Consider the following 24,102-nt stretch of genomic DNA (forward strand, 5'->3'; position numbering starts at 1 on the left):
GCTTACTTTAATGTATACAGGGGTGTCAAAAATTGCTGGTCCATTTTAATCACAAACAATACAGGGTGTTTCATTTGAAATATCGAAGTTTTTATATAAAATAAATCCTTAAAATAGATCATCAATTTTGTATTTCTATGAAAACATTTCCAAAGCACCTTTTTCCGTAGAATTTAATGGTTTAAGTATATATTTTTTTAAATTAATAATTTAAGAGTTATCAACAGACAAATTGATTTTTTATTTGAAAATTGAGCTCCAGACACCGATATTAGTTTTCATCTATCTCCTATAGAAATGGGTGTTTCCATTTAAAAGCGTCGAATTTGACCCACCCTGTACAGGGTGTGAATAATCTATTCATTAAAGCATGCATACTTAAATATCTTTAAATATTTCTTAATTAAATAAATATTTTAACAACCAAGGATTTACATTTAACCTTAATAATATATGCCTTTTTTGTACCCAAGAATCCAAAAATGAAATAAAATACCGCGTGTTCTATAAAACAAATATAACTTTGGTATGAATCTTAGTTCTGAAACACCCTGCATATTTCAAAATAATTTTAAATTGAGCTTATTGCTTCCCCACATATTGCCATAAAACATTTTTTTTCTACATCTTTCCGTTTTCGTATAATCAACCGACGCGAATGAGGTTCGCCACCCTGTATGTTTAAAAATATTTAAATGTTTTTTAAAAAAATGTAAAATAATTACATAAAATGCACCTGAACATAAATAAAATGACTCACATTAAAAGTGTAATTTACAGAACTGCAGTAGTACGAAACCGCAAAAATACCAATATATTAATAAACAATCGAAACCGGATCAAAATCGCGCCAGTCGGTAGTACCGACAGTTCATTGATAAATATCATGGCGAACTAATTTGCCCAGACCCCCTTATCGATGCCGGGGATCTATAGCATCATGGTACCGGGAAAAAATGCCCGGATTAAATCGATAGAACGTCTGACACCTGCGGAAGGTATATAAGATAAATCAGTACCAAAAAGAACAGTTGTCAGCTGGTATTTCAACATCGTTCTCCGATGATGAAGGCGGTGAGTCGAAACGTTTTTTAAATAGCGTACTCGCATCCATAGTAATTATGATGCGGATGGTTCATAGTGCGTAGTGCATGGTATACAGGGTGGTTTTGTACGTAAGCTGTTTTTGTAGAAATTAATGTGAAGTGATTTGTGTACAGAAGTGCGTAAGGAAGATTAAGTATATATTTATATTAAGGAAAATGTAACACATAGAAAAACAACTTTTGCAGCGCAGATTTAATTATTGTTTATTAGTTATTCTCACAATTTATATAAAATTATTTTTCATGAAGAGCATAAATTAAAGCACCTATTTATCTTTGAGGAAAAATTCAGCTCACTAACAAATTCAAAATAAAACAAAATTATTCATTTCCTTTTATACAAAATGATTTTCCGATAAAATAATATTTTATTAATTTTTACATACATGGTTCAGCAATAGTGCGTCGGGCATCTGCAGCTCCTATAATAAAAAACTTATGAATTTTGTAGTCCAGACATAAAGTATGTATTAGAATGTATTTGAGGAAAATATTTTAAAAAACTCGGAGTGGATCCCGATGATTTTTTTTAAATGGAACACCCTGTATTTTATTGCATTTTTAGCTTCCTTTATGATCATTTTACATTACCCTATCATATTATTAAGTATGGTTTGATAGTTTCCGAAATATTAATTAATAAATTAACAAATAGCATCAGCATCAATGCGTTTTTTTTTTAGAAAAATTGTTAAAATACAAGGAATGTCCTAAAATCAAAACTATACTAGGAATTTAGTATAGTTGGTCTGTACTTACTTTGCTATAAATATCGTAATCTTATATCATATAGGGTGTTCAAAATTCTATGCTAAACTTTCTAAAACATTAAGTAGTTCTTCTTAGTTTTTCTTCGTTTTTTTTTAATGCAACACACTGTATATTATTCCTTTGTTAGATGGAGAATTAGAAAATAAACATTTTTTGTATTTAAAGTATTTCAAAGTTTTTAACTGTTTTGCTTTTGGATATTCGTAATATATTACATGTGGGGTTTTCAACATTAAATTTTTATCAAAGCTAGGATGATTTTTAACTGATATTTTACCGTTAAAAGAGCCATATGTAATAATAAAGCGAATATTTGCACAACCGCTAAAATATTAGAACACTTTAAATACGAAAAATATTATTTTTTTAATTCTTGCTCTAACAAAGAAATAATATAGTGGGTGATCCATTTAAAAAAAAATCATATTTTAGAAAATTTCCTATAGAATTTTGAACACCCTGTATGGTTAAAGATTATTAAAATAAGTACAGGCTAACTATAGTAAATACCTAGTATAGTTTTGATTTCAGAGCATTCCTTGTATTTTTAATAATTTCTTTAGGAAGACTGAAAAAAATATTTTTTTATCTATTTATTAGTATTTCTGAAACTATTAAAACATATTTAATAATATCTTTCGATTATGTAAAGTGATCAGACAGGGCGCAAAAAATGCAATAATATACAGGGTGTTCCATTTAAAAAAAATAATCCCAATCAACTCACACTTTTTTGAGCCATCCCGTAGAAGTTAAAATATTTTCTGGAAATACATCCTAATACATACTTTAGGTTTGTACTTCAACAAAATTCTTTTATTATAGGAGCTACGGATGTCCGACGCGCTATTGCCGAACCCTGTATATCATACGATTTAGTATGTCCAAAGTATGTCTGACAACGTATATCTTAATAATTTTGAACGTATTATATTATAAATAAAGTCCACAGTAAGTAACTGTATCAGTTGTATCACTATTGAGTCTATTCTATAATTATAATTGTGATCCGATTCATGTACAATTTTGGGTGAACTTGTGTATCACAAAATAAAATACTAGATTAACACAATACACCAAAACAACTTACTTTAAAATCTGAACGTACGTTTCGCTAACCATGTGAGCATTATTAGCAGATTATTAAAATTGATTTTAATCATCTACTAGAAAATATTGTAATTTTCTGCTAATGATGCTAACATAAAATTAGCAAAACGCACCTGCACTACATTGGTTGACGTATTCAACTGTTTTCAGTCACTTCTTGTAAAGTGACCACAGCTCGGTATTTTTTTTTTTTTTAATTTCAAACCCATAAGGCTGCGCATCTTCTTATTTATTCAATCAACCATAAAATGTTTTGGTTTATTGTGGTGAACTATTTTTGCGGTGATTATACTCCATTATTATGGTACTGTTTCTGTTCAGCATTTTTTCAGATGCCGATAACATCAACTTTTACTTACTCATAACCGGGAGAGTTCAAAGCACTACGGTATGCATATATACATGAATATATTCACACATTCCCTGTGCGAAATAAAAATAATCAGAACAATGAATAGATGTTTTAAAAAAATACCCTACTTTTTGTCAAAATTTGTGATTGAAGCTGTTTTTTAAAAGCTAACTATAATTTACTATTTACTTAATATATAATAAATTAATATTTTTAAGTAATTAAAAAATTAATTAATATTTTTAAGTTGTTCTCTAGAAATACTGCAATAATACCATACGATAGAAAAAAAAGGCGTCAAATGGGGCTGGAGAATGACATTCGATGATAATTTTTGGCACTAAAAACGGATACCTTACAATTTTCACGAAGGAAAAAAAGTTATTAAAAAGAAATTTTAGCGAAATTTTTTTTGGAATCAAACTTTGGAAAACACTTTTCTGGAATGGTTTAACAAATAAGTCAGGAATGTTAATCTTCAATATGCATCTTTTCTCGAGAGTTTGTTTTTTGGTTCATCTCAATAGCTTTGTTTTTATTGAATATATTCGCTCACAAGAAGATACAGAAATATACTCCCAATTTTTAGTTCTCATAAAAATATGACCAATTATTTTATTGTAGTTCATAATATATACAATAAAATATTTTATTGCGTATGTATGTAAGTAGTATATTAACTGTAAAATCGGAATCATTTGCGTTTACTTTAAATGATACAATTAATGTAAATAATATTTAATTTTTGTTGTCGCGCTTCATTAGCGTGCAATTAAACTACTTTAGTATAATTAATTCACACTAATTATCACCATTGCGACACCACATACTGGTGAACCTATCATCGATCAAACATCTAAAGGGTGTGGCATTTTACTACATACTACCTGACGTCTTTTACTGTGTCACCCTTTCTTTTTTGTTTGAAATAATGTAACATTACTTCCTCATTGTATCAAAGATTAACCTCCAGGCACTACATGTGATTTGACAATTTATTTTAGGAACGGAATGGTTTAAATTTAGCTTAGATATTGATATGCAAATTTATTAATTATATGACGTTCGTTGACAAGGACGGAAGTTGATCGATTTACGTAATATTCTGTACAGGGTGTCCCAATATTTCGTAGACATAGAAGTACTACTACGCATTTTTGGAATAAAAATAAGTTCATTGATTTATTGGACATAATTTACCTCTATACAAAAGTGCTTCGTTTGTCCACTAGAGGGCATCAAACTTTAAAAAAATAAACACATTTTTTCAGATATTTTTCATGTCATTTCTATGTCATTCCAATTTGAATAAAATTTTGGGTATCATGTTTTGCTAAGTGCTCTAACATTTGACTTTCACAAAAATCAAGAAAAAGTACGGGAAGAAATGTTAAAAATTATTTATATCATAATTATGCAAACTCAGAGATATGAAAAGGTGGACCAATTGCATGGACTTCCTTAATCACCTGACCTATCCATTTTAGATTTTTTATGCGGTATGGTTGACAACAAGGTTTACAAAAGAACTTATGAATTAAGAGAGGCAGTCGAAGAGACGGTACGGGAGAAATTTAATAAAGTCGACCGGTTGTTCTGTGAGAATATCTAGTAATTCAGTTTTAAAAAGATGCATTTATGTAGGTACTCAAAACAATGGCGTTATTAGTTTGTGTAATGTAAATTGTAATGAACCGTTTAATAATATATTCTGTCTCTTTATAAGTAATAAATCATAACAGAATAAGAATACTATGCCAACTAAGTGAAATTAATCAAAAAAGATAAAAATTGGCTATAACTGAGTAATTTTTGGAAAACAACATATTATAGCTTATATCGCTGAAAAGCTTAAAAAATGGCGCTTTTGATGAAGTTATGGTCAACTATGGTTTCCATTTAAAAAAACATATGTTTGTGTCATATATCAAAAATGATAGGCCTTAGGAAAAAACGGAGGACACAATCACATTAAGGATGTGATTATCTACAACTTATATCTGAAAACTTTTTCTCTAAAATAGATTATAACGGAATTAGAGACGATTTTTAAAATAGCCGAAATTTTTTTTTCGAAATATCTAGTAAGCCATGAACTTTTTCAAAAATCTGGAAGGCGCATATTTATGACCCCACAAAACTGCAATTCTTTCTCCATTTAACCGACTCTCTATCATAAGTAGTTTCCGAGATAGCCATAGAGAACATCCTAGAAAACTCACCTTGTATATATGTCACAATTATAATTTTAAATAACTAATCTAATCCATAAAATGCTGCTATCAATTATTAAAACCAGAAAGATAAGACAGAAGTGGTACAATGTATTTAAGAAAATCAATAAAATCTTTAAACATGTTTATTAATCTTAAAAAAATATGCGAAGGTGAAACTAAACTAATTACATACATTTTATAGCGCATTAAGTAATGTTATTAATCAATTAACCTATTAATAAAATAAACAATCGGCACCTAAAGCGATAAAATAAATCAAGCAACATCATCTTCTGATCTTCCATAGTTTACAAAAGAGAATAAAACCATTTGTTTTTCTTCTTTTTGCCATGTCACGATTTCAACATCATAATGATAAAAAAGTAAATGTAAATCGTTTTATAATAATTCATTAAGATATTTATCGAAATAATTTAAAATGCACTGTTTAATCTATGGTTAATCATATTATGATCTAATTATATGATTAAAAGTGGGTTTGTACCTAATTTGGATGATATAACAATGCTATTAAAAATACATATACCGTATGATGAAAGAAATCCGATAGTTAAGCAGCCCTAAAAGCGATCAACTCAGTAGCCATCAATTTGAAGTTGGTCAAAGAATGCCTAGAGTGCCTAGAGAAGCTGAACAAATTAGGCAAAGAAAATAAAGTCCTCCTACTCTAGATGCCCGTTCACCAAGGGATGAAAGAGGAAAGGCAAAGGCAGTGAAAAAGGAAACGATCCAACCTAGAAGTCTCCATCCATAAACTAGAATGGGAATCATCCAACGGTCTAAGGCACTCGAAAGAGTTCCTCAGAACTGACGACCGACAAAAATCAAAAACCCTTCCTATTGTTGGCCACCCATCCGTGGCCATTCTCGTGACCGCCTTTGCAACGCCGCAGAAGGGTTCTGGGCCTATGAATGGCATTGATGAGCCTTGCTTGGCCCTTTCATCTGCCTTTTCGTTACCCTTGTGACACTCGTACCCTGGCACCCAGGCCAATGTAACAGTGCTACATTCGCCGAAAGTATTCAGAGCACGCACACAGTCCCACACTAGTCTAGAATTGACCTCCGCGGAGCCGAGTGCCATTAGCGCCGCTTGGCTGTCTGTGAAGATGGCTACAGAACGATTTGTTCTTTGTTGCCTTATTATTTCTTCTACACAATAGTGGATTGCCGTATACTTTTACATATAAAATGACAGCGGTCCTCATTTTCAAGCCAACTCTGAGGCCGTTATCTTTTTATCGTATTTCGGTATTTAATATTTTATTATAATTACAATGTTGATAAACAATGATTATAATTTAAATAATTAAATCATATTATGGCAGTATAGTGCTAAATAAAGAAAGCCAGAACCAGGGTCGGACTGGGCTAGAAGAGCCTGGGTGGAATTGTGAGGGGCGCGGGTGAAATTTTTTTGCGCATTTTTTTGCCTTACGTTTTGATTAATTTTTTCCTATATTGATTTGTTGTTAGTATTTGAATTCAGGAAACTACTCGTAATGCAATACAAATGTAAACTTTCTTAATCAAAAAAAAAGTTTTGGGGATAACCTGAAAATATTACCGTCATTTTTTTCTATTAAACTACAACATTGAACCAGAACTTTTTCTTAGTAGATTCTTAGTAGTGCTGCAATTTATAATAATTATTTTCATCTAAATTTCAACGAGTACAATCTAAATATTCTCTGACACAAATTATGAGAATTACCGTCACACTTGTTCCCTATTTTCGTATAAAATCAAGCATATTTAACTATTTTAGAGAGCTTGCGATATAAACAAAAGCTACAACGTGATGCCTAGTACCATTTTAAACGCAAAATGCAGCAGTGTTTTCTACAATTGTGGGGATTATTACAATTTATTATTTCCGTGTATTTAAGAATAAATAATGAACTATTATACGTGTATGTCCTAACATAGGGGAGGCCGCGAAGGCTGGGGACCGGCTGGCAATTGCCACCCTGACTATATGGCCAGTCCGACCCTGGCCATAACATCTTATTTTATTCTTGTAATTCTTAAAATAAAATCAACAAATTATAGAAGAAAGAATAAGACTGCTATGATGAATGATAGAGTTAAGTACCCTATATAAAACAGGATGCACCGGATGCATATTACAGTACTGTGACAGTACCGTGACTTAAATCTAAGAACAACTATTAAATTTGTTGATTACATTACGATACCTCTCAATGTTTAAATTACTCATCATTTACTTAAATCTATACCTACGAATTTTCCAAATGAAAGTTATAATTAACCTAGAAACGTTTCTTCACAAATTCGTGTCAAGTTAAATGTCACGATATTTCTGTCAAAAAAATCGGAATAATCAAACGACTTTTGTCTAAAATCTAGAACAATTCGACCTCTGCCTAAACCAAAATGGTCAAAATCATTAAAAGCCATTCGATTTCATAATACCAGTTTGGTATTTGATATTTGCCTCATCTTCCACGATTTATCATTATAAGGAAGCCCGTAAAAGAAGTCATGGTTCTTATTAAGAGAACGAATATCTGAAGATGCATGATTTGTGTATTATTATTGATAGTAAAGTGCAAAATTGGAATTTGTTTTGCAATTTAAATGCACGACTAGTAATTAAGTTTGTAAATAGAACCATAAGTCTCTCGATATTGTAAATATTTCATTAATTTATATGGAAAACGTAAAGTAACAATAATTATATACTATATTCATTAAGTAAATGAGTAAGACTTTAAATAAACAAACTAGTAAAAAGAAAAAAACGTTTTATTGTCATAAAGCGGGCTTTGATTTTGACAGTTAAAAGTATTCAAATATTTTATTATATTACATATTTATTATTTTCCGTAAAATTTCTTTGTCAACATACAAAACACGCTTTATCATAAAGCCTTTTGATCATCATATATAGACAGGGTGTCCCAATATTCTGTGGACATTGTGGAATTTACCTCTATACAAAATTGCTCCGTTTGTCCCCTAGAGGGCATCATAAAAAAATACACACATTTTTTAAGATATTTTGAGAACCGTTATTCCGATTTGAATAAGATTTATCTCTCATAAGATTTCGGGTGACTATGTTTTTCTAAGTGCTTTAACATTTGACTTTCACAAAAATTAAGAAAAAGTACGGGAAGGGTAAAAACTACCCCCATCCCTACATACATTTTAGTGTAAATATTTTCCAACTCCACCATCGACAGATTTTCTATTCATAAAATGGGCCCTCTAGTATTTACTCCATTTTTTCTCTTGTAAAAAACACCACATCGCATAGTTCTTGAGAACAAATTTTTTGGAGAATTTATTTTTCCAAAGCAGACCTACAAAATATACAGGGAGTTTCAATATTTTGTAGACACAGAAGAACTACGTAATTTTTAAATCAAAATAAGTTAATTGTACATAATTTACCTTTATACAAAAGTACTTCGTTTGTCCGAACGTTAATTAATTTAAAATTTATTAATTTTTTAAGCTTTTCATAAAGCTTATTGTCAAATATAATTATAATTTGTGATACTAACATGAAATTCCATATTTTCGCCAGCTAGATTATTAGAACATACTTAATAGATTTTATGCGCCTCCATATGGGACAAAAAAAAACATTTTTTGGAAATTAGCTTTGGAAAAATGTTTTTTTTAAGTTTGTTGTGTTTATTGATATTAATGGTAAATTGTATCCAATGAAATGAATTTCAGCACCACACCTCTGAGGAATGGGGATTTCCCGGTTTTTCCTAATAATATAGCTAATTTGTGTACAATTATAGTTTGTCAATCAGCAAGCAAGGGATGATTTTCAAAAGAAAAACGATAAAAAATGTTTGGAGTTTTTAAATGCAAATAATATAAATGATTTAAGTAATCAGTCAAGAGACAATTGAAAAAAAATATTAACATAAATGAACACAAGCAAAGAAAAAAAAACATAAGTAACTTAAAATTCCCATCAAACAACATAAACAAAATTAACTAAATTTTAAATATTGTGTTTATATAGATATAATTAATATATTCATTACCGTATAATAATTATAAGCAATTGTATAATAAAATAATGTATTTTACACCTGTTACGTTTATTGTAATTTAAACACACAACATAAGCAGTAGCTGATTTCTTCAAGAATCATTAACGCAACGTCCTTGAAAAAAAAACACACACCCATCTGCAAATAATGCATTTTTTACACTGCGCTCGTTTACGCAATTATTATAATCCTATTATTTCTTAATACATCAAACAAAATACTAATAACAGTAATTTCTTCCTTATCAAGGAAATTATATACATCACAATATATTTTTTTTTCACTTCCTGTATTTATCAAACAATTTTATGCCTGTGAGAGAAACAATAGTTTAACTGAAACCATAGATTAATGTTTTAATCTTATTAGGCATGAATGAATACAGCTAAAGGTCACGTTAAGATTTTCCAACATCTATAGTACTATTCCCGTGAAAAAATAAAGCACAAGCAGCATAGCTCTTAATCAGAGATTTTTTTGAGGTAATTGGCATTATTTTGAGAATTTTGAATCAATGCACCAATAAAATCATTACCATACAGTTTATGGCTCAACGACTAGGTAAAACACAATTTCTCGAAACCAAAAAACAAAGATATCAACATTTAAATATGTTTAATATCTCTTCACCGCTATATTTTTGATAATAGACAAAAATTGTCTAAATTAAAAAAATCCGTAATTGGTTAATAAGGGCAGCGTGGTAGATACAAATTTAGAGAGAAGTTGACGAATATTTTCAACTTACCTCAATTACTACCGAAAAATATTATATTTTCAATTTTGTGTTGCTGTCACGCCTTTTTGTCGCTAACTTTCAAATACGAAACTAATGTTCGGAAGATTTTAGTATTGATTATCCAGAGACTAATTGCTTCATTTTATTAAATATGTTAAGTCTTTATTTAGTTTTTATTTATTTTTTTAATTTAGTTATTTAGTTTTTTTTAGTTTTTTTTTTTGTTATTATTATTATTATTATTATTTCTGTCTTTATTTTATTAAATCTGTTTCAACATATTGACTTTGTGAGCTGCAGCGTAGGGGGCCTCAGATGGGCGTCGTATGGGCGTCAATTGGGCCTCAAATAATGGACAATATTGTTAATATAAATAAATAATATCCAAAATGTTTAAAACTCCAAAAATAAAGTTCGTAGCCATTACACAACCCATATGTGCCACCGAGCATATTAATAAAGTATACGACACAGAAAGTTTAAAAGTAATGTATTAAATGTTACGATACATAAGCTATATATTTAAGTAGAAGAACCCAAGTCTATGAAACATTTATGAAAAAAAAAACAGCATTTTTTAGAGATGCAAGATAAAAATATGGAAAAATTGATGTAGAAAGTGTACGTAATAATCGTAATATTACTGATTATTACCTAAATCACGTAGATGAACATTTACTGAGTGCAAAATTGGAGTTAAGAACATTCAGTTGAAAATTTATTTAAGCCAGTGTCTTATTATCTCTAGTACGAAGTTTTTTATGCTAATTTATAAAAATAAACTTGATTTTTTTCCAAAGTATTACATTTTAATAGTATTTTTAATGTTGTAACAACTAGCTGTGAAGCGGAAAGTTCATTCTCCAGGATGTCCTAAATAGAAAGCAAATAAGAACCCGGCCAAATGTTGATGATGATGACAAACTACTTACAATGTAATGTACCGTTGGTGTGTCTAACTCATATAAACTTAATATTATACTTTATTGGCCAATTTTATTCCCATACCTACATCATTACAGAAAACAGAAACCATTTTTTGGGTTGTTATTTGAAATTCGTTATTTTTTATTGAAGACGAATAAGACTTCCAATAAATATTAGCACTGAACCCCTAAAATTCACAGTGTGTATTTAAACCACTGTGTTTTAATATCTTTGATCCAATTTAATGTAGGAAAGAAGGTGGCAATAACACGAGACTGGACTTCACCCAGGTGCACTTGATGTTTTACCAACTTACTTATTGATCTTTAGTTCGATTTTGAGGCAACGAAATAGCAGCACAGTCTATTTTTAACCAGACTTACTATCGTTTACATGGCAATTAGATTGATTTTTCCTTATCTCACGTCATATAACTAGTCGATTTCTGAGCTTCATTAAATAAAATACGAGACTAATATGTAATATAACTACTGGCATGTGTACAAGAATAGGCGCAGTATTTAGGCGCTCACCAAATAGCAAAGATGACCAGCTGATATTATATAAGCTGTAGATGGTAAATGTATGAAGCTGCATAGTGTTTCCAACGTTAATTTCCATTCCCTTCGTCCTACGTTCGACTGAGATGTATGTTGTCTTCTGAAGAAGAGAGGTTGCTGAATAAAAGAGGTTGCTGATTCTTATTCTGCTTGTCCTCAAGGTGTTTATTTTATCATCCCAGCTGAAGAAAACAAGTGAGAAACCTTTGGGAGTGTTTCATTTTTACACTTTAGTCAAAGTCTATATAATTGTAATATATATTTGACTTTGTTTAGTATTAGTTATTGTACATACAGGGTGGCCTATTAGTGCGAAGAAGTTCAATATCTTCACGCATTGTTATTGAAGTTATGAAAAAAAGTTTCATTCAGATGTTGCATGGTTTATAATGGTGTATATCCTAAAAATATTTGTTGTATACACGATGTCCCAAAAAAAAGTTATGATGAAGTTTTAAGTTTAAACTGCACCCGCCATTTTTCTGTACAGATTTGGATTCAGCATAAAATTCTACATATAGTACGCTATTTTTATTTCCTATTTACTGAAACTTTGGTTGAAAACATTATATCCGATAAGTGGTTAAAACCTAAAGTGAATTTAGGTTTATTAATACCTTAACTATATTTTCCCCTAAACACCAAGGATAACAGAATAAACCCGCGAAGAAAAAATTGCATTATCCTCTACAAGGTAATTTTTATAGCGTCGCCAACATTGCAATATTTAAAATGCTAAATCTCTATTTTTTTAAATACAACAACGTGTGTATTAATTTTTGTTTGGATGCATAATTTAGGAAAACTTTAAATACAATAAATTTTTGTTTTTTAATTTTGCATCCAAACGAAAAATAATATACACGGTGTGCATGTATTTAAAAAAAATACAGATATAGCATATTAAATATTGCGATTTTGGCGACGCCATAAAAATACAGGATAGGATATGTATGTTTTCATTCGCGGATTTATTCTGTTATTCTTAGTGGGGGTTGTAATGGGCCACCCTGTATATCTGTATCTAAATCTGAATGGCAACTTAACCGACCTCCACCACTTTGCTATGACTCAAGGTTCGCTTATGATTTTAAAATAAGGTGAGTGGATACAATATTCCTTCTTTAAAAATACCAACCCATTTTTTTAAATAATTTGTTTTGATACCAATAATTTGTAAATAAATCTTTTAAAAATATACTATTTGATAAGTCTGTATTAGTAATTCAAGCTTCATTCAGAACCTCGTAGTTAGTGGAATAAATTACACTGTGTAATTTCAATTACACTTTATACTTTTTAGTTTACGATCATTCACAATGTATAAATAACAGAATTAAAATTAATAGAATATCCTAGCAACGGCTTCCAGTAGTCAGTCGTATCCATAGAGAAAGCCCAATATTTAGTTTATAAATCAATAAACTTTTCATGTCTAACCAAATTTTGTCTTGACGGATGATAATCAAAGGCCAAAATGACATTCGTCGCAAATTTTGAAGTATAATTAGTGGAAAAGTTAAAAGTTTGTTAACTAATTAATAATTTTCCACTAATTGAAAATTCCTACCACTAATTTTAACGTTCTGAATGACTACCACTAACTTAATTAACTTAACTATCACTAATTTTGACGTTCTGACATTCAAGTTACAGAAACAAACTTCTACGCTAATTAAAACCACTAATTTATTCCACTAATTAGGAAGGTCTGAATGAAGCTTAAGGACATTTTGTATAAATATATTTATCGATCAAATCAAAGAGAGAGTTGTTTATTCCTAATTATTAAGATATGATATCGATTAAATATTATATAATAATCAAAATCTATGGCAAACTATTAGTAAATTATTGTTACAAAATATGCATTATAACGCTAGACACACATCACCGATTTGTAAATAAATCTATTAAGATGAGTGGTTAATAAGCCCTCCTAAACCAAAATACCACATTGTCTGAGTAGAATAGATTGCCTTGACTCTAATTTATCTACGAGATCAATACCGATGCAAGATTTTGTTATATAACAGTGATTAATATTCCTGAAGAGGACAACAGCTTGTGTACGATACCAATACCCAGATAACGTCGTAAGTCCATTAAGAATTTACGTCATTTTCACTTTCACAAACTCAGATTTTTATTCAAATCTTGATTCAAACTTAACTTGAACCAAAGAAGACTTAATTTGAAATGTAATTAATCAGTTGATTAACGATGTATTTTGTTCGCAGGTTCTTGTATTGCTCGCCTTGTTGGGCCTGTCAAAGGCGCATCCTCCTTATTTGTACCCTGTAACAAATACTATATATCAGGTTCCACCAATAATACACTATCAACCTTTCGTACCTCAGCCATACCCTCAACCATACCCTCAGCCACACCCTAAGCCACACCATAAGCCACAGCCTCAACCACAGCCTCAACCACAGCCTCAACCACAGCCTAAGGGAGAGCCTGAAGCAAAAATATTAAGAAATGACTTCGATTTGGATAACTCTCAAGGCTTCGAATATGCGTAAGTAATTAATTTAACAACTATTCATTATTATAATTTAACTAACTACTTGCGCAAGCAGTTAGTGTGTCGATCTGCGGTGCGAGAGATGGGATGGTACTGGGTTTGATCTTTTGGCAGTACGGTCGCTTTATTTATTTAAATAAAAATATTGATTTATCTAAATAGAGCGACCACCTCAAGAAAGGCAATGGCAAAAGATGGCAAACCACCTTGAGTATAATTGCCTTGTACAGCCTCTCAAATAGTGCCGTTCGGATTCGGCGACAAACTGTAGGTCCCGTATATTTGTGAAACACTGATGACACACATCACAAGTACATGCGAGAGGTAGCCGACGCTCTGTATAGAGTATATCACTGTAAGAAGAAGAATTAATTTAATTAATGTGTAAATAATTAATTTAAAATTTTGTATATTTCTCAATATCCATATTATAATAAACGCTTAAATCTATGTATAAGCAGGTACAGAAGTAAATTTATGTTTTTTTGTACTTTTTATACAGGATGTTCCATGCAAACTGTTTCATAAGCTGCGACGTCACTTACTAAAAATTGACATAAAACTTGTCAAAAATTAACGCTAATTATAGACAGATTAAAAATGGATAGAACGTTAAAAAAATTGAAATTACACCATTTAAAAATCATTTTTATTAAATAGAAAAATTAATTAGAACCTTCTTAAGGCCAAGTGGCAGTAAGCGGCATTAAAAATGAAAAAGGGTACGGACCAAATAAATCACGTCTAGAGCTTGACCTGGCCAAAATTATCATCGATTGTCATTCCTCAAATGCCTTTGACGCCGTTTTTTTATCGTAGGGTATATTATTTTAATTAAGATAGATCAAATAGTAGTGGTAATAAGGTAGGCTAATAAACGTTTATTATATTCCTAAAAACTCTTAAAAATAGAATTGATTTTCTTATGTTTTTAAAATATTACAGGGTGTCCCAAAATTCCGTGAACAAAGAACTACTACGTATTTTGGGAACCAAAATAAGTTCACTGGACACAATTTACTACACAAAAATGCTTCGTGTGTCCGTTAGAGGTTAGAAGAGGGCATCACTTAAAAAAATAAACACATTTTTCCAGATATTTTAAAAACCGTTATTCCGATTTGAATAAGATTTTGGGTGACTATGTTTTGCTAAGTGCTTTAATATTTAACTTCAAAAAAATCAAGAAAAATACGGGAAGGGTGAAAACTACCCCCACCCCCACATAAATTTTATTATAGTTATTTCGCAACTCAATCGATGACCATTTTTTTTCGTAAAATGGCCTTTCTAGTATTTACTACATTTCTTGTCTCTTGTAAAAAAAACGTCACCGCGCATACTTTTTGAGGAAAAATATTATTTTTCCAAAGCTGACTTCCAAAAAATGTTTTTTACCACATAAATTTTAATTTGTCGTAAAATCTATTACGCTCTGATAAATAGATATTGGCAAAAATATGGAATAGTATGTTCGTATCACAAATAATATATTTGACAATAAGCTTCTTAAAAAGCTTAAACAATTAATAAATTTTAAATTAATTAATATTCGGGTTTATTTTGCAGCCAAGACAAACGAAGCACTTTTGTGTAAAAGTAAATTATATGCAATTAACTTATTTTGATTCAAAAAATACGTAGTTGTTCTATGTCCACGGAATATTGGAACTCCTTGTATATTTTGTAGTTCTGCGTTGGAGAAATAAATTCTCCAATTTTTTTTCTCAAAAACTATGCGATGTGGTATTTTTTACAAGAGACAAAAATGTAGTTAATATTAGAGGGACCATCTTACGAACAGAAAATCTGTAGTCGGTACAATTAATCCAGTAAAATTGTATCGCCATACATGGGGGTATGGGAGGGGGGTAAAAATTTAAAAAAATTGTAACTCCAAAATTACAGTAGCTAGCGAAACGCGGTTTTCAATTTAAGATTAGGAATAATATTTGCAACAAAATTTCTAATAACATCAAAATCAGTCAAAGTCGCAGTTTTTGAGATAAAAAAAATTGAATTTTTTTTCCACGGAATATTAGGACATACTGTATAATTCCAATTCCTGAAGATATAATGAAAATAATAAATGTAGGAATACATCAATTTTTTTCATTAATATAATATCAAAATCGCTGTTTTGTGTGTGTTTGAATTTATATCGTATTGACAAAGTCAACATAACTAAAGAGAAACTAATCAAGAAAATATTTTATACAAAAAAACCTAATGCGAAAAAAACACATGACGAAACTATTTACTCACATTACCTAAAATATCATCAAAAGCTAATTTGACAGTGGGCTGGCGATGAAAGTCAAAAATTATTTGATCGCCTAATAATTTGTATTTACTTTCCATGAATTTTTCTCTTTCATCTCCTCGTCAAATTGATTTCAAATTCATAGACGTCTTCAAAAGTGTTTCACCGAACAATTTTACTTTCGTTGGCGTGTCTATGCGTCATTATAAATCGGTTTAGGTGAGCGGGAAATTAACAGTTAGATCGAGAAAAAAAAGAGTGAACTTGAACGATGAATCTGTGAAAATGTTTAATGCTATTTAGGATGAACAGGAATTTTATGAAGGTCACGTGCGACCTCGGTATTTTAAAGTGTGTGTTTTCTGTCTCTAGTGCTTCTTGTTCTATTGCTATTAGCTCAACCACGTTAGATTTGTTCAACAAAAAAAAAATAGAGAGTTGCAGAACTTTTGACGCAGTTAGTCCTATTTGATAAGTAAATGACAAAATCACAGTTTTGCCCAAGGTTACTATATTAAACAGGTTGCCTCGTAACTTTTGGACCAATAGGAGCGAAGCGGTAACTACTTACGTCACAGGTATGCTACATAACGTATAAGATCATAGATAAAGAAATAAAAAATAAAATGCAACGGACAAAAATAATATTACATAACTATATACAACTTTTGATTTTTAAATTGGCACCCTCGGTATATTTATACTTTATTCGATAGAAAATGACACTCATGGAGAATGACGTATCATATGTCAACTTTTGACATTTATATTTAAAAAAAAATCGTATTTAAATGTCAATCTAGAGTGTCATGGCTGTGTTAAAAAACTAATTTTTCATTAAGGATGAAAAATTGGAAATTTAACTGTCAGTGATAGTTTAATGCATAAGTCAAACACATTTTGGACATATTTAATTATTTAACATTAATTATTTTTATTCCATTATTATTTTACTTTTTGTTTTATTTTTATAAAAAAATCACTAAAGTTTGGTACACTATTTTTTACAGTCAGTATATTTTGTAGTGTAATACGAATGTCGTTTGAATTATTCCATTTCATATCATGGTAATAGGAATAAAAAAAGATGATGCGTCTTTAGAAGTAAACCAACGCTTTTGTCCTTGACTAATTGTGTAATCTTTAAACGGAACCGTGACGGAACCACATTATATCTTTTGTAACACAAAACTCTTCTTAGATGGTGTGGTTTGAAATTACAATAGCAATTTTTTTTGTTTTTTTTTTATACGAAAATGTCGCGAATGTTTTGGTTTGGTTTGGTAAAGGAATTATTACTATTTTAAAATTTGCAGAGTACATCATGTCCCCCAATTGGCTTTACAATAGGAAAACTTGTTTTATTATTATCAAACATTTTGAAAAAAGGCATTCTTTATAAAAGTGTGTATTTTTGCTTATCCTAAAATGGTTAACCTCGCTTATACTTGTTCAAATTTACATACCGTTTTAGAGAAAAATATAGCATATACCGGGTGCATCTCAAAAGTGGCTCACCCCTATAACTTTTTTATTTTTTTCAGATTACGAGATTCGGTATGTTAGTATATGACATAAATTAGGATTTATTGACGTATGACGTATTCAATTGTTTTCGGTCATTTCCTGCTTCACCGGAAATGACTACAACTTTCGATTTTTAATTGGCACCCTGGGTTTTTTATTACTTTATTCGATAGAAAATGACACTTGACATTTTCAAATATAGTTTATTTGAAATTGTAACATGTGGTTTATAACGACAATTTGACTCCAAATACCAAGTGTGTGGTATCAAATTATTCATAAAAAATGCTTTTTCCAAATTTGCTAATGTGCCATCTTCCATTTGAAAAAACTGAAATTTGATTAAAAATACGATTTGGGCATCTTTTAACCGGCCAGGACAAGACACGAAAAAAATTAGACGATCAGAACTATTTTTCCAATGCTTCTTGATCCAAAATTGGTGTTTTTAACACAGCCATGGCAGTCTAGATTGAAATTTAATTATCTAAAATACAATTTTGTTTTAAGCGAAAATGTCAAAAGTTGACATATGATGTGTAATTTTTTATCAAATAAAGTAGAAATATACCGAGGATACTATTTAAAAATCAAAAGTTGTATTCATTTCCGGTGAAACAGAAAGTGACCAAAAACAATTTCAATCAATCCTATTTTATATCATATAATAACATACCAAACCTGGTTTTTCTAATTGAAAAAATAAAAAAGTTATAGGCGTGAGCCACTTTCGAGACGCACCCAGTATATAAAATATATAATAATTTGATGCGTTGATATGAAGATGCACGCATAGTGATGCGTCAATGCGGTTTGTCAGCCCATAATCACTGTGCGTTAATGCGGTTCCTCGATGCGACTCGGTAATTCGTCCGTAATATTTCTATCGATGTTTCCTCCAAAAATCGACTTCTTGCCGAACCGCGACACAACGCATCAATTCGAAGTATCAGTGACTAGGGGGTTACAAGACGAACCGCATGAACGCATAGTGAGTATAAGCTTACTGAATTTTAAATTATTATCTTTTTAGACTAATTTTTATAAAAAAAAATAAAATAAATAACAAAATATGATTCAAAATATGTTTTCAAGAATACGATAATTTTGGGGATTTTTTACTTTAGTTTGAAAAGATTTTAATGAAGACGCAATGACACAACAAAATCTTGATTTGATTTAATGATTGAATGAATTTCAGTTAATAAAAAGTGCCTATATTTTACGTACCTCTTGGCTCCTTTGTTTAAATATTGCACTAGCATAGCCTTGATTATCTAATATAGCGGCATATTTGTTGTGTAGTATACTTTTTATTTATACAGGGTCGCTGTTATGTTTGGAAACGGTTGATTATTAGGTAAAATCTACAAGGTACCGCAAAAAGTTAATACAAAAATTATAGGGGTTTTAAATGTCTATGAGCGAGTAATAAATTTATTTATACAGGGTCGGTCATAAAGTCGTGGCACATCAAAGTTTCATTTTTTTAAATAGAACCCCCTGTATATTACTGCATATTTCAATTATTCGTTCAATTCTAAGGAAAAATCGAAATACACCAAACCTAACCAACAGTTTCCGAGTTATTGACTTTTGAACATATCACTTAAACAATTTGATTGAATTAATTTCGATATATTCAGTTCCATTTAATGATGCCATTCTGCCGAAACTGTGATACTGTTGTAACGGGGTTTTAAATGTCTATTGGCTACTAGTAAATTTAACTATACAGGGTCGGTCATAAAGTTGTGGCACATCAATTTTTTTTTAATGAAACCCCCTTTATATTATTTCATTTCTTCCTTCAATTTAAAGCAATAATCGTAATACACAATGTACATAAATTGAAGAATTGAATTGTTAAACGAAAATTTTGTAATTTCCAGACTTGATATAATCTCATTTTGTACATCTACTAAGGGTCGGCATTTCTGGTCTTGGGTACCGGTTTTCATGTGTACGAAGAATACGGTCAACACGCTTAATAAAATAAGATGTACTGAATAAAGACAGAAGGCGAGTATTTTCCCAAGCGCATGGAATCTAACATCAGATTAAGTAGTATGTAATAAATACTTCGTATTTTTGCTCACTCCGACTTACTAGATTGCCATAACGACTCACTCCTATACATGTAAACGCCGACCTAAAGGTTTAGAATTAGAATAAGTGGGAGGGGGGTTAATCTCTGCGACCTTAGAGATCTATTGTGTCCCCCTTTCTTGAGTTATAACTCATCATACAGTCCCAGGACTTCCTACAGAGACCCGTGTCCCTCACAGTCGAGGAGCTACGACCCAGGCCGGGTAGACGAAACGGTAGCTTGTGTCGCCTGTTGGGTTTAGAGGTAGGAGGTAGGCTCCCGACCCTTGGAGGAGGTGGTAGCTTGTATGCCACTTGCGGAGGATGGTCTCACGCAAGTGTCAGCCACCTCTCCTGTAGTTCTCTTTGGGTTTGGCCCCTTGGAACTTTCATTGTTACTGTTCCCAGTGTCGCTAGGGGGTTTCCCCACAGCTTCACCGGTGATGTTTTTATTACTATTATTATCAGATCTCATAGTGTTCCTATGAGTCGCTAGGGACAGTCGGTCCACTTCTACAGAGCCCCGCATGTAGAAGTAAGGGGTAAAATAAAATGGGGTGCTCCCCGGTGCCCCAAGGTTGAGGCTGTCCGTAGCCCCGCCCGGTATCGCTATATGTCTTGGTGCAATTCCCTAGCCACGACACTACAGTCAGGGACAAGACGATGAGTGAGATGCTTCTTAGACCAAGCCAAGTGCTAGAGGGGATGCCCCCCAGCACCTGACCAGGAGCTTCCCCACCAACGACAAGGTCTTGCATCTCCTAGGGGAAGGACCTAAAGGTTTGCTTGCCAGCGGAGTATAAATGCTAACTTGAGAATTAATGTCAAATATTACTAAGTATCACAGTTTCGGCATCGTTAAATGAAACGGTACATATCGAAATTAATTAAATCAAATTGTTTAATTGATATTTTCAAAAGTCAATAACTCGGAAACGGTTGGTTTGAGGTACATTGTGTTATTTCGATTTTTGCTTAGAATTGAAGGAAGAATTGAAATATGCAGTAATATACAAGGGGTTCCATTTAAAAAATTAAACTTTTATGTGCCACGACTTTATCACCGACCCTGTATACTTCAATTTATTACTTGCTAATAGATATTTCAAAATCCTATAACTTTTGTATTTAACATTTTGGTTTGGTTTTTCCTAATAATCGACCGTTTCCATATATAACAGCGACCCTGTAGGTATTTATATTACCATATAATTTAAAAACTGCTTTTTTAATTTAGTATGTTAACAAGTATCCTTCTTTTAGGTATGAGACAAGCAATGGAATCAGCCACGCAGTCGTCGGAGATGTCAAGAACCCAAGCTCCAATCAGGAATCGCTAGCAGTGGAAGGACAATACAATTACATGGGCAATGACGGAAAAATGTACACTGTCCACTATACCGCCGACGAAAACGGCTTCCAACCCAGTGGAGATCATCTCCATGGAGCAAGTACGAAAAAGAAGCTTGGAATTCCTTCAGCAGCGCTAGCTTCGTTAGCTGGAGGTGGTCTAGGTTAAGAAAAAAACGATAAACGAAAAAACTCGAATTTTCTGTAGTCATGTGTGTACAGTCCACTGCCAAGAGGCTAGTTTAAATGTAGTTTCTGGTTTTTCATATACTAGTCTTATACAAATCAAATAATTTTATCAAGTGGCAATACAAGTGTAGATGTCAAAATCAAGCGGGCTTTGATTTTGACAGTTAGTTAACATGCTAAAATTTCTCTAACGAGTCGGCAGGAAAGATTTTCATAAACAACATTCAAAAATGTAATAATAATCGCTGTTACATGACAGCGATGTAACAGCGATTTTTTTTGCGTGCAATTTTTCATTATAATAGTTTTTTTGATCATACAAAGTTATAATACAGTACCTGTATACTACGCTTGCTTCTGAAATATTTGGATTATGATGTATTTCTAGTTAACCTTAATTTGTAATATTTAATAATTTGACAAACAATAAAATATTATAAGTATGTACTTAATGTAAAATTTAATGTCACTGTTTTATTACATTAATTATATTCTCAGCTTTTTATCTATAATATCTACTATTTATACAATAAATGTTTAATGTTATAGACAAAGTTTATCACTGCCGCAATGAAAGAAAAACTAAACTGTATCTAGACTAGTCAATCTAATTGATCATGATTTTATTAGATATTTGATTCTTGAGTAGATATATACGGTCATAAATATTATATATTTATATGCATAGAGGTAAAATGGCTACAGAAAATACAAAACTGTACAAAACGTTATATTCATTTATATAAAAAGGATATAAATGTGACATCTCATTCTCATCTTACACAATTCTATTATTTAAATCTAGAAACTGCCGATATTACTAATGTTATTAGGTGTAATTTATTTATAGTAACTTTAAAATATTTTTATAATAAATATGTGTTCAAAATTAGTAGACATATTTTTATATAAATCCGTTTCATTCAAATCCTCTGAAGATCTCTATGTTTAATATCGATTTTTAGCCTAACGCGCCATCTACAAGACATCAACCTCATATAGAATTATTGACGTTTTCATGTCATCCAAAAGGAAAGAATGCATGAAAATGGTTCAAAGGAATTCGTGGAAAATATTTTGCCTAATCAAAATTTTAATAGATGGCTGCAATAATAATTGAAAGAAACCTAAAGACTAAAATTTAGAATAAGTGAAACAAATTTTAAAGCAACAAAAAACGAAAATAAACAAAAAATATAAAATAAAAAAAAGAAGATATGCTATAATCTGAAATTTATTTAGTGGGCCTTAAAAAGTAACTCAAAATTCTGTTCATAATACATATACTGACCAGCACGATAAACCGGTACATTAAAATTGTTATTTATTTTAAAATTCAGCATATTTTGTGCGTTTTGGCCAATTTGGATAATTTTTGAGCAATATGTAGCTAAGTTATTTGACTTTTTAATCTCTCTCTCTAAATTAAAAAATGTATTATATCCTCATCTGCCAGTTATACTAGGAAAAACAAAATATTGTTATTTTGACAAAAATTTGGGACATCCTGTTTAATGATTTAACACTTTAAGTATGCATACCAAGGATTTAACATAGTAAAAGAAATTTTAAATATCAAGGTACATTTTCTCTCGATAGTTTGATTTTTGGTTGATCCCAATAGCTTTATTTTTATAGGAGATATTCAACAATGGCGACAATGATTACAATGGTCATTGACGGATTCAGCACTGGGAGAATTTTCAGGTCAGGGGCTTGGACACCCTAAGAAAGAAAATTCTACTCCTCCAACTACCAGTGGATGACATACCAAGAATTTACTTGAAACTTTGAGAAACACCTCAATGTAGTATTGAGCAATAAAAAGGATTGGAAGAGAGAAACGTTTGCTCAGCATGTAAAAGACCATACCATAACGTGGTATATTGATGCTTCCAAAACCAAACCAGGGACAGGGATAGGAGTATTTAGGTCGAAAACTGGAAAAAACTGAAAACTGAACACTCCGAACCAATGGGCACCTACCCCAACATCCTTCAGGCAGAAATCTACGCTATCGAAAAATGCGTACAATTGATCTTAGATAGGAACTATCAAAAACAGGAAATAGCCTTTTTATCCGATAATCAAGCAGCACTAAAAGCGATCAACTCAGTAACCATCAATTCGAAGTTGGTAAAAAAATGCCTAGAGAAGCTGAACAAATTAGGCAAAAAAAATAAAGTCCTCCTACTCTGGGTGCCTACTCACCAAGGGATAGAAGGCAACGAAAAAGCAAACGATCTAGCTAAAAAAAAGCGAACACTCCACTCCAGAATCAACCCCAGAACCGTCCACAGAGTACACAAC

The 24,102-nt window shown here is 31.2% G+C and overlaps 1 protein-coding gene across 1 annotated transcript; it reads left to right on the plus strand.

The window, feature by feature from the left end:
- The first annotated feature begins 888 nt into the window (after nucleotides 1-888).
- Nucleotides 889-22,684, plus strand: LOC115875452 (endocuticle structural glycoprotein SgAbd-1-like). The gene is made up of 3 exons (XM_030890915.1): nucleotides 889-1,074; nucleotides 14,086-14,369; nucleotides 21,517-22,684. Exons 1-3 carry the CDS (start codon nucleotides 1,063-1,065, stop codon nucleotides 21,770-21,772), a joined length of 552 nt encoding a protein of 183 aa, XP_030746775.1. The 5' UTR covers nucleotides 889-1,062; the 3' UTR covers nucleotides 21,773-22,684.
- Nucleotides 22,685-24,102: the final 1,418 nt, after the last annotated feature.

Source organism: Sitophilus oryzae, unplaced genomic scaffold, assembly GCF_002938485.1.
Source record: "Sitophilus oryzae breed Bouriz unplaced genomic scaffold, Soryzae_2.0 scaffold_1387_pilon_pilon, whole genome shotgun sequence".
NCBI lineage: Eukaryota > Metazoa > Arthropoda > Insecta > Coleoptera > Curculionidae > Sitophilus > Sitophilus oryzae.

Excerpts from the sequence above, each read along its gene's own strand:
- LOC115875452 (XM_030890915.1), top strand. Across the intron at positions 14,370-21,516 it reads TCTCAAGGCTTCGAATATGC|GTATGAGACAAGCAATGGAA; the intron begins GTAAGTAATTAA and ends TCCTTCTTTTAG.